The sequence below is a fragment of the Equus caballus genome, chromosome 11 (assembly GCF_041296265.1).
Source record: "Equus caballus isolate H_3958 breed thoroughbred chromosome 11, TB-T2T, whole genome shotgun sequence".
NCBI classification, from domain to species: domain Eukaryota; kingdom Metazoa; phylum Chordata; class Mammalia; order Perissodactyla; family Equidae; genus Equus; species Equus caballus.
The window spans coordinates 20,656,387-20,667,216 of record NC_091694.1 but is presented as its reverse complement, the minus strand read 5'-3'; the positions used below and the strand labels follow the sequence as shown (position 1 = coordinate 20,667,216).

The 10,830-nt window shown below is 49.8% G+C and overlaps 1 protein-coding gene across 5 annotated transcripts in view; it reads right to left on the bottom strand.

The window, feature by feature from the left end:
• Positions 1 to 951: 951 nt before the first annotated feature.
• STAT3 (signal transducer and activator of transcription 3) overlaps positions 952 to 10,830 on the bottom strand; it is a 61,831-nt gene continuing 51,952 nt past the window's right edge. The window contains exons 15-24 of one of the 5 annotated variants that reach the window (XM_023651588.2): positions 10,243 to 10,326; positions 9,397 to 9,495; positions 9,128 to 9,263; positions 8,344 to 8,396; positions 8,012 to 8,106; positions 7,749 to 7,888; positions 7,035 to 7,247; positions 4,038 to 4,080; positions 3,648 to 3,760; positions 952 to 3,012 (exon numbers count right to left, since the gene is read on the bottom strand). In XM_023651588.2, coding sequence (XP_023507356.1) covers positions 2,957 to 3,012; positions 3,648 to 3,760; positions 4,038 to 4,080; positions 7,035 to 7,247; positions 7,749 to 7,888; positions 8,012 to 8,106; positions 8,344 to 8,396; positions 9,128 to 9,263; positions 9,397 to 9,495; positions 10,243 to 10,326 — 1,032 coding nt within the window. In that variant the 3' untranslated portion in view covers positions 952 to 2,956. The remainder of the gene's footprint in view (positions 3,013 to 3,647; positions 3,761 to 4,037; positions 4,081 to 7,034; positions 7,248 to 7,748; positions 7,889 to 8,011; positions 8,107 to 8,343; positions 8,397 to 9,127; positions 9,264 to 9,396; positions 9,496 to 10,242; positions 10,327 to 10,830) is intronic. The other 4 variants (XM_023651590.2, XM_023651589.2, XM_023651591.2 and 1 more) reach the window with 4 other exon arrangements.

Genomic DNA, 10,830 nt, shown 5'->3' with positions numbered 1-10,830 from the left:
GAGACCAGCAGGTGGCACCATCCCACTGCCACTGTGCTTTCTAATTATTGGCCTGAGACTGGGAGGGCGGCTGAGGCCAAGAGGGGGACAGTCTCCCCATTTGGCCTCCCCTGGCACCAAGGTGCAGGTGCTGTCACTGGGGTCCTTGAGGGGTAGGGGGACATTCGGGAGCAAGGACCTGTTGTCGAGGTTTCTTCAGAGCTCAAAGCAAGGTTAGGGGGGCTTGCAGCATGCCCCAAGGAGCTGCAGGGGCCCAGAGCGGGGCTGGCGGGGGTGGGTGGGGAGGGAAAGCAAAGCAGCCGCCAGCCGCCACCGCCTGAGTGGCAGTAATCTGCCGTTCCATCTCTGCAGGGGAAGGCAGCTCATATCTCACACCCAGGCTCCGTCTCCATGGTACTCGGCACAAGGGGAGGGGTGGGGGGGAAGCCAGTGAGTGGGCGCACTGATGTCAGTGGATTATCACCACTGACTGCCCAGGGCACAGCAGCAGCCAGTTAATAACGTGTTTAAGTTCATCCCACTGGGGGAACTGAAGAGAAAGTGATAATGGAGCAACTGTGGAAGGGGAGGCCTCGGGGGTGGAGTGGGAGTATCTTCGCCCCAACCTCCCTTAGGTAGCTTATCTGACCCCAGACAGGACACAGCTTGCAAAGGCCCGGGCAGGGAGGAGGGAGGAAGAAGGAGGGAGAAGGGAGGCCTCCACGCAGACACCTTTGTACCGGACCCCTGGCTCCTCCAGTTACCCCCACTTGGAGGCTGCTGGCTAACGTAAGATGGGGGTGCTAGGAGGGCCTGCGTCAACTTGGGATGAGAGGCTAAGGCGACCAGCCGGGAGCAAGGGCAACCATCTCCTCTGAAGACTCAGACTCAGCCTGTGTGTCAGGCTGCCCTGAACTGAAGCAGGGGAAAAGGGAATCTCCACCAACCAGACACAGAGCTGCCACGCTATCAGACGGTTCCTATATAACTTTTATTTCTGGAAGTTAAAGTAGATACAGCAATATACAAAAAAAAAAAAAAAAAACCCACAATAATATAAATTTTTACACTATGAAGTATACATTGGAATTTGATGCAGTGGCCAGGACAGCATCTTACAAACCGCCATACAGGCAGGTTAAGCCATCCATGGGAATCCCTGGGCTGGGCTGAGCTGGGGTTGGGCAAGTCCCGGAGGATTCGGTTCTTTAAGGGAGAGGCCAGGACAAGTCTCAGGTCCTCTCAGAACTTTTGTTACAATCAGAGTTAAAAGCAGATACACACACTACCTCAAAGCCGCAAACATTACAATACCTGCTCCAGAGAGCCTGGATCCTAGCGCCAGGTCCCTCTGATCTAAATCTTCTTTCAGTTTATGAGTTAAGCTTATTATGAACCAAAGAGTGTTGCTGGAGAAGGGAGAGCTCTGTAGCATCTATCAACCTTTCTAGGAAGGAGGACAGGCATGGCCAAGGGCAATCCCTGTTTGAATTGGAGAGAAGGGCCTCATCCCCTTGCTTTAGAAACCGGAAAATTTGGGTATAACATACAGCATTCTGTAGCAATTGTGATCAGCTGAGACACGGTTTTGGCCCACCCAATCTAGCCATGCCTCTGGGTCAGAGGAGGCCCAAATATCAGAGACCACCTTGCAAGCTACTAAGTATTCAAAATGCACAGTAAATGTGAGTTGTTCTGCCTCATCTGCGGGGCCCCAGTGGGAGGAGATAGACACCAGCACTGGAGGGAGGCCGAGGTGTACACTCCCTCACGGGAAGGACAGGCCTCGAGTTTATCAGTGAGCCTTCGCCCCTGGGTCAACCAATGAAGAAGCGATTACAGGTGCCCCGGGAATCACCAAGAAACTGGGACAAGAACCATATTCCCTGAGCTCAACCAAACCCTTGGCTGGGGCCCCACTGTCTAAGTCACGTCCAACTTGTAACTTTCTCCCTCTTATTCCAAGAGGTCCTGAGACCAGGATTCCTAAAGCAAACAGGACAGGGAGCTTTAGACACTGGAAGGAGCCTCGCCACAAGGTGGGTCAGGGGGACGGGGAAGGACCCAAGGATCATCCCATCCCTTATAAGGCACCCACAGAAACAACCCAGGCTCTGAAACAGGCGCGGAAGTCCAGGGAGAAACGGAGGACAGGCTGTCAGCGTCCCTCTGCCCAGCCCGACCTACTAATGGGCCAACACATTAAAGGCAAAAATAAAAACTTTGTTTATAAAAAAAAGTCTAGAATGTTTAAGTTCTCCTTAAACTTTTCTATTTCAAAGCCAAAGGCCAAGCCACAGCTTCAGATGTCTTTGAAGAGTTGGATCTGAAGCCCATCTCAGGGTTTATATAAATTATCAGCCTGAAGAAAGCTGAATGCCTAAAGCACCAAGAAGGCTCTTAACTGAGTTTCCTACATACAGGAAAGGCTATGCCTGCACAGGGGTTTTGCCTTTTGAAATTTTTTTTTTTTAAGTTTAAAAAGAAACTTATGGGCTTTGAAAATCCTGTCTGCTATTTGGACATTAGCAAGGTTAAAAGTGCAACACCAGGAGCATGCAGCCAGAGGTGGCCTGCGGCATCAGTGTACAGAAGAGGCAGAGGGATGCCACCGGCACCAAGAGGCACTTAGCCAACAACAACAACAACACAAAGCTGCTGAGAAAGGGGGCAGGGGAGCAAAAGAGACGAGACACTGCCTCTTTCTCCCTCTTGCCGCCCCTTCCACATCCCCTGATCACAGTCTCAGAGAATGCATTCTTACTTGCATTTAGATAAAAGCATATCACCCATATTCACTCATTTCTCTATTTTAAAAAGTGCCCAGATTGCTCAAAGATAGCAGAAGTAGGAGATTAAAAAAAATCTGGAACCACAAAGTTAGGAGTTCAGCTGCTCTGGGGTTTGGCTGTCTGAGGGGTGGTGAACACAGGTAGGCGCCTCCGGCATCTTGTGCTCGGCTTCCGTCCTTGGCTCCTCACATGGGGGAGGTAGCGCACTCCGAGGTCAACTCCATGTCGAATGTGAGGGACTCTGAGGAACAGGCAAGGACAGCGATTTCAGTTGCCTGAGCCCTACAGCTGGCAGGGCACACACCCTTAGCCCTTCAGGGGACAGAGGCTCAGACCACTGCTGCCATCCAGTCTCCTGCCCCTGTTGGCCAAAACAGGGTCGGATAATCCAGATTTACTCTCCTCCCTACAGGGTTTCGCCCTCTGGAAAGGCTCGGTCTCCTTCCTACCTTAACTCATTCCCAACTCTCCATGCTTAAAGGAGATCTAAGGCTGCCCTGTTGAATGCGGCAGCCTGGAGCCACAGGTGGCTACTGAGCACTTGAAGTGTGGCTCGTCCAGCCTGAGATGTGCCGTAGCTGTAAGATACCCAGCAGATTTCAAAGACTTAGTATGAAAAAAATCTCATGAAGTTTTTCTTACATGTTGAAATGCTAAATTTTGGATTTATTGGATTAAATAAAACATATTAAAATTAACCACAGCTGTTTCTTTTTACTGTTTTTTTTTTAACGTGGCTACTAGAAAATGTATACTTCCACCTGTGGCACACGTTCCGTTCCTACTGGAGGGCGCTGCTCTAGAACCTCCTTCTACCAATTCGTGTGACCAGCTCTTGGACACAAAGGGGACAAGGCCTGTCAACCAAATACTCACCAAACTGCCCTCCTGCTGAGGGCTCAGCACCTTCACCATTATTTCCAAACTGCATCAATGAATCTAAAGTGCGGGGGGACATCGGCAGGTCAATGGTATTACTGCAGGTCGTTCTGTAGGAAATGGGGAGCAGCGGGAGGGGAGAGGGCCGGGTTGACAAGACACAATGGAGAAAAAAAAAAAAAGAACAAAACACACACACACAAGCCATCAAACTCTGGTCTCCAACAGAAAAGTAAAAGCTCAAGGTTTTAAACACACAGGTCACTCTGAATTCTAAACATCACCCAGGGACTTCCACCCTCACAGGGTGACTCTCACCCGTGTCCTCCTCCCGGGACGACTGAGGACACTCGAAATGAAGGCAAATTGGGAAAGGAAGCCACTTACGGTGTCACACAGATAAACTTGGTCTTCAGGTATGGGGCAGCACCTGGAAGAAGAAAACTGGGGCTCACTGATTGTGACCCCGAGCTGGGTCCAGGGCAGGAGGAAGCCGGCCACCTCCCCAGGGCTGGCTTGAAGCTCACTCCATCCTGAGCAGAGACTGCCTGGACCCCCAGGGCTGCCCTCCTGCACTGGGCACCAGGTGGCGTCCCAGGGCTGCCCTTGCACTCGGCACCAGCTGGTGTCCTAGGGGCCCGCAGTGTGGAAGTCCAGTGCTTCCCATGAAGCTTTCCTGACCCACAGAGACGTCAGCACACCCTTGTCCCACCTGAGCCTGGACAAACGCCAGCCCTGTGCTCATTCTCTCCCTAGATCATGTAAACATTCAACTCCCTGAATGTGGTCTGAGGATTCTATTCTGGCTTGGTTGTATCTCTTCAATAACTTCTCTGCATGCAGGAATGGGGCATATGCAGTCTGGGCTATCCTGCTTAGACACCAAAGTCACGGCGGCTTTAAGAGACTGCGGAAATGCTAATACAGTTCCAAGCAAGGGGTTATACCTTCTATTCTTATCAGCACTCATCTGCGTCGCTTACATTTTTAGGTGAGGGTATCAGTAACTCCCTGGCTGGATAACCACATCACACCCAAAGCAGCCTCGGTGTATAGGGAGGATGTCTTGTGGGGCGGTACAATTGACTCTGGACTGGAAGACAGGAGGCCTGGGCTTCCTTATGTCTTCAACAGTGAAGCAGCATGGGGCCAGGCACTTTGGCTCATGTGTAAAATAAGAGGGAGCAGGAGACAGAGGTGCCCATCTCTGTCATTTGTAATCCTTGTTCTACAGCTAGAAATGGTATGATTGGAATAAATGAATTTTAGGTGGTCAATGCTTATACCAAGAGGCCAAGGAACCTTGGAGACACTGGCGTGAACAAACCTCTTAGGAGGCATGGGGCAGGCGGGGTGGGCTGAGAGAAGTACAGTTAAAGCTTGGGGCTTACAGAGAAACTGAGGGATCAGAAAGTATGGAAATCAGAGAAAAGGCATCATCAAGGGGCCTAGACTGCCATCGGAGTTTATTTTCGGCCAAGAAATAGATTAATTCAGTACAGAATTCAAAGCAGCTACCAAGGCAGGCTTCTGGTGTCTTATAAATCCTTTTTGGCCTAGACCTGAGAGGAGCTGACACCCCAGGCAGAAAAGGATTTAATTCCCCAGTGATCAAAGAAGCTGAGAAAAATAGCTTCAGCCTGAGATGCAATAGCAGAAGCAAAGGAGAACTAAGACTAAAAGCCAATTTACGGCTCTGTACAAGAAAGTAAATGTACTTTATCCAATTTGTAAGGGAAGGGATTTGTCGTTTCTAAGAGGGGCCTCTCCCCTCAAGCCATCAGGAAATACTGTGTGGGCTTCTGGTGGAGCAGTAAGGAGGAAGAGTCCTGGGAAGACGGTGTATCTCTGTAATTGGGACACAATTAGACCTTCAGGACGGAAAGAGAGGAAAGGGGCACAGACCTGTCTCCCCCAGGACTCCCACTCTAATACGGGGACTCCACACACCTCGCCAGGCCCTACACCCCTGACCCCAGCACCACGCTGACACCTCACCGAGCCCCTCAGAGCACACGGCTTACATGCGCCTCCCCAGGAGGCAGGCAGAGCACTCAAGTAATGAGGTCCTTTCTGGCGACCAGTGTCTTGCCCCTGAGGAAACACTGATGACTCCAGGCAGGAGAAGACCAGGCTCCCAGTCACACAGGAGGGTAATGGTAATGGAGGGCGCAGCCCAGACTGGGAACTTGGATCTCAAAAGCAAAATTAGTCTAAAGACCAGCACTTGAACCTAAAAGTCCTTTGCAGAAGGAACAAAGAGGAGTGTGACAGGGGCTGATAAACAGATCCCCCAACCGAAGCAGAACGTGGAAAGACAGATAAGGAGCAGACAGGAAGTGAGAGTTCACCTCTTCTAGAGGATGAGCAAAACTCAGTACCAGAACAAAGGAAAAGGGAAGGCCAATTGTCATTTAGCTCAAATTCCCTCTTCCACGTCCCATTCTTCCCATCCCAAGAAGCTCCTCAGAGGGGATTCCTAGGAAAAAGCGCGAGGGAAGCTGCTGGGTTTGTGTGTGTGAGTTATTTGCACAAAAACAGGTTTTTTTCAAAAGCAACTGGGGCAGGGAAGCTAACCTCAAAGAATCGCTTTAAACCCCTTCTGCTCTTTGATTAAGTTAAATAAAAATGAAGACGGGCACATCACAGTCTCCTCACCAGGATCTGGACGAGGACCCAGAGAGTCCAAGCAACAAACGCTGATGGGAACAGACCAGTGGGCTCTGCACCTCTGCGCTGATAACAGCGCTCGAGAGTACAGGCTGGAGGTAAGAGAGTTTACACAGAACTTACATAAACACATATGCTCCTGCACATTAAAAAACATCTTATTTTCAACAGCTGCCCATTCTAAATTCCAATTCTGCACCCTCCCACCAGTTACTGTCTTCCCCTTCAACCACCACTCTCCCCGACTCTGGCCCAATGCTGCCAACCCTCGTTTCCCCCAGAAAGCCGTTCTTCATCCCACTTGACACTGCTTACATTGTTCAGTGACCGGGAGAGGAAACACACTAGACTGAAGTCTGAGTCGCAAACCTTCCAGCATCTAATGTAAGAAGCACTGTGCTAGCTGGGTGTCCTGCTACTAAAGGATTCTGCTCTCGCTTTCTCTTCACAGCATTGTAGGTATGTCTGGGGTGTGTGCGTGCTATTTCCCCCTTTAGACTGGTGTGTTCCCGGGGACAGAGACTGGCGACTCTGATTCCTCTCCTCTCTCCAACGCCATCAGCCACCTCGGAAGACATTCACTACCAAGTTCTTTCCCATAAAGAGGAATAAAGATCACCAGGTTCTTCAGGCAGTTACCTATCTGCGCTCCAAGGATCCTCCAGTTTCCCGCTTCTCCCTAGAATTAAGTGCCTGACGAGGAAAATCAACAACTACCTGGGTCGGCTTCAGGATGCTCCTGGCTCTCTGGCCGACAGTACTTTCCGAAGGCCTCCTCCTTTGGAATGTCGGGGTAGAGATAGACCAGCGGAGACACCAGGATATTGGTGGCATCCATGATCTTGTAGCCCATGATGATCTCAGCAAACGACATGTTGTTCAGCTGCTGCTTGGTATATGGTTCTACTGACTGGATCTGAGTCTTACCTGTCATGGGATATGGGAAGGGAAGATAATGGAACCGATGGCTAGGTAATCTCAGAGAAAACTACCTGATTTATTTTTCCTCAAAGGGGAAAGACTTATGCCAACCTAGTGCCTGAGAGCCTGAATATCCTGCCCTGTCTCCTGGCACTGTGGAAACGTTCAGCTGGCTTCTGGAGAGGCTATCCAGTCAGGTCACAGGTAATACACTTGAATAACTACTTGCAGGAGATTTATTAAGAGGGTAGGTAAGAAGGGAGATGAAGAATAAAATTTAAATTGCAAATTTCTAGGCAAATATTAGCCCCTGGAACAAGCAAAGCAAAATTGGCAGACCAATCCTCCAGCTGGTAGAATTTAGAGAAAAGAAGTCACTCAAATGTTTTACAAGTCTGAGCCAGGGGAGTGTGGAGCCATCTTTGACCACTAGGGGTCAGTAGGTGCTTGCAGCCAAGGCTGCAGCAGCAAGTGCCAGCACATGGGGTGGGAGAAAGCCAAGCCTACCGCTGATGTCCTTCTCCACCCAAGTGAAGGTGACGCCTCCTTCTTTGCTGCTTTCACTGAATCTCAGCAGGAAGGTGCCTGGGGGCTTGGTGCTCAAGATGGCCCGCTCCCGCTCCTTACTGATAAAGCCCATTATGTACCTGGAGCCAAAGAAAAGCAACAATAACGTTTGGCCTGATAGGGTACCCCACCAACAGCCTGCTGAGAGAGCAGGTGACTTGTTATACCTGTGCACTCGGCCAGACCCAAGAATTTCCACCTACCCTTCATTCCAGAGGGCCAGGATGTACTTTTTCACAAGATCAATGATATTGTCCAGCCAGACCCAGAAGGAGAAGCCCTTGCCAGCCATGTTTTCCTGGAAAAAAGAATAATGGGAAAGTCAAGCCTACCACCATCCCAGCTACTTCCTTCCTAGGGGCATGGTGCCACCAAAATCCTCAGGCCCATCTACACTCAGGCAGGCCCTACTGGCCACTGGACTAAGAGTCTAGGGCCTTCAGGCCCAGTGCCATCCACGACAACCTCACAGGTGAGCATTGCCTCCTACTCCCACTCCCAAGAGGTGGCCACAGGATTTAACAAGATCACTTACTTTGCAAAATTTAGCCCACGTGATCTGACACCCTGAATAGTTCACACCCGGCCCTGAAGGGAAAAAAAAAAGTAGTATAATTTTCAGCTTTGAATCAAGATCTTATTTCTTAAAACAGAACATACACTCAAACACATTTGTCCCACAATGGGCCATGAAACCACTGGTTTTCATGTATTTGAAGGGTGCCACTGCTGGATGTGTCCGTGTGCACATGTGCACAGACGCACATACACCCAACCCCATCATTTGATCACCTGAGCTGTTGCAGGGCCCAGCAGAGGTGGCGGATGAGGTATCAAGTCCCCACTGCTCTTCCTAGCCTCGCGTGGCGGCTCAGGGACCAGCAGCACACACTAATAAGCTGACAGCTAGTGTTAGAGGGCCACATTTGGTGGCAGCACAGGACAAAACTACTTACAGTCCAGGCAGCACATAAAATATTCTACTAACATTTTTTTCCAGGGGAAAAATTTAAAAACAAGCCTACAGTTTATTGAAGAATGGACAGGGATGTCAAACCTCTAGCTCCGTCTCTGACGCGCACTTAAACCACCGTCCTAAGGTTAGATAAAGCAGCGCCCTGGCGGGCGAGGAGACGGCCACCAGGAACAAGGAAATCTGCCTCCCACCTCCTACACTGGTCAACAGGAAGCCGACGTCTTCTGCGCCCTGCTTCTCCCCTACTGCAGCATATGTGTTCTGGCTCCGTGCTCAGTGAATTTTCCTGAATGAACGGCCCCTTTTCTGAGGACGGCAGGAGGGAGAAGAGGAAAGCACTGACCTAAGAGTTTCTCTGCCAGCGTGGTCAACTGCTCGATGCTCAGTCCCCGCTTGGTGGTGGAGGAGAACTGCCAGCTCAGCACCTCGGCCACTTGATCCCAGGTTCCAATTGGGGGCTTGGTGAAAAAGTTCACGTTCTATTGAAAACGACACATTTGCTCACTTACACAGGAGGCGGTGCTCGATGACCTGCACTAGGTACCGCAATGACCTCCAGGCACGGAGAAGTCGGGGGCGGGGGAAAGGTGGTTTCAGAGGATGGGCACTCACCTTGGGGTTGTTGGTCAGCATGTTATACCACAAGATTGAGGCCCAGGCATTTGGCATCTGACAGATGTTGGAGATCACCACAACTGGCAGGGAGTGGGTCTGTGGAGTAAGTGGGAATGAGCTGGGAAGGCAGAGCGCCCTGAGGGCTTCAGAAATGTCTTCGCCTATATCTCCCAGGGTTCAGAATAAACAGACATGCCGAAAACCATAACCACGGCCGGCCTTCAGGGAGGAGTGTGACTGAGTCAGCTCAAGACCCAGAGTGGAACGAACACTCAACACCGGCCACGGGACCCAGGGTTGCTCTCTGAACACAACCAGGACCCTGTAAAACCTGACTTGCTCAAAGCTGGACTCACAGTCCCCGGATTCTCCATTTATAAAACCTGGCAGGCATTCTTCAAGAATTGAAGCTCTCTTTGCCCATTACACAGAGAGGTCCCAGAAAGCAGACACTAGGATTCCTGTTTTTTCAGGTATATCTTTTACTTAAAGATCAAGAAAGCTGGGAAAAGAGAATGTCAATCCCATGGTTTACTAAAAACACTGGCTATTTAAAGACTATTTTGCTCAAACTTTATAAAGTCAACTATAATCAATTTCTGAATACAGATTTTCACATCAAGTCAGCTGAAAGTTGAGTATATATATACCTTCTAAGCACTCAGGCAAGACTTTATTCTCGGATGGAATACTAAAGATTTTTTGGAGAAAAATAAGCCAAAATAAACACAGTGCTTAGCAAAGAGTCCTCGCTCCACCTCTTGTAGTAAAAATCCCAACTAGAAGCTCCTATCCTGAATCACCCTGCACGGAGCTCTACCCCAATTCTGCGGCAGCACCCACCTCAAGGTCAATCTTGAGGCCTTGGTGATACACTTCAGTCTCAAAGGTGATCAGGTGCAGCTCCTCGGTCACAATCAGGGAGGCCTACAATAACGAGAAGGACACTTCCTCAGGAAGAATGGCATTTGGCACTGACAGCCAGAGCTGAGGAGAGTGACAGCCACAGCCACACTGCAGGAAGAAAGCTAATGCACCAGGCGGCCACGGACAAACCGCCAGGGACACAGCCCGAGCACATGCTCGCTTCAACACTAAGACTCCAATGCTTTGATTCTCAACCTGATCTTTTACTGGCTTTATTCTAACATTACAGAGATCCAGTGGGTTATTTGTAAAACAGGTGAGGCATAAAGCATAACAAAACAATGAACACCTGTGAACCCACCATCCAGTTAAAGGAAAAGATCATTTCCACTGAGATTCTCAGGGTGCCCTTCCCCGGTCCCATCCCTGTCCTTCCTCCTTCAGACGTAACTGCTATTTTGTCTTTTGGGTTTATCATTTCCTAGCTTTTCGTTATGGTTTTACCATATTTATATCTCTAAACAATGTATGTATTGTTTAGTTCTGGATGCTCGTGAACTTTAT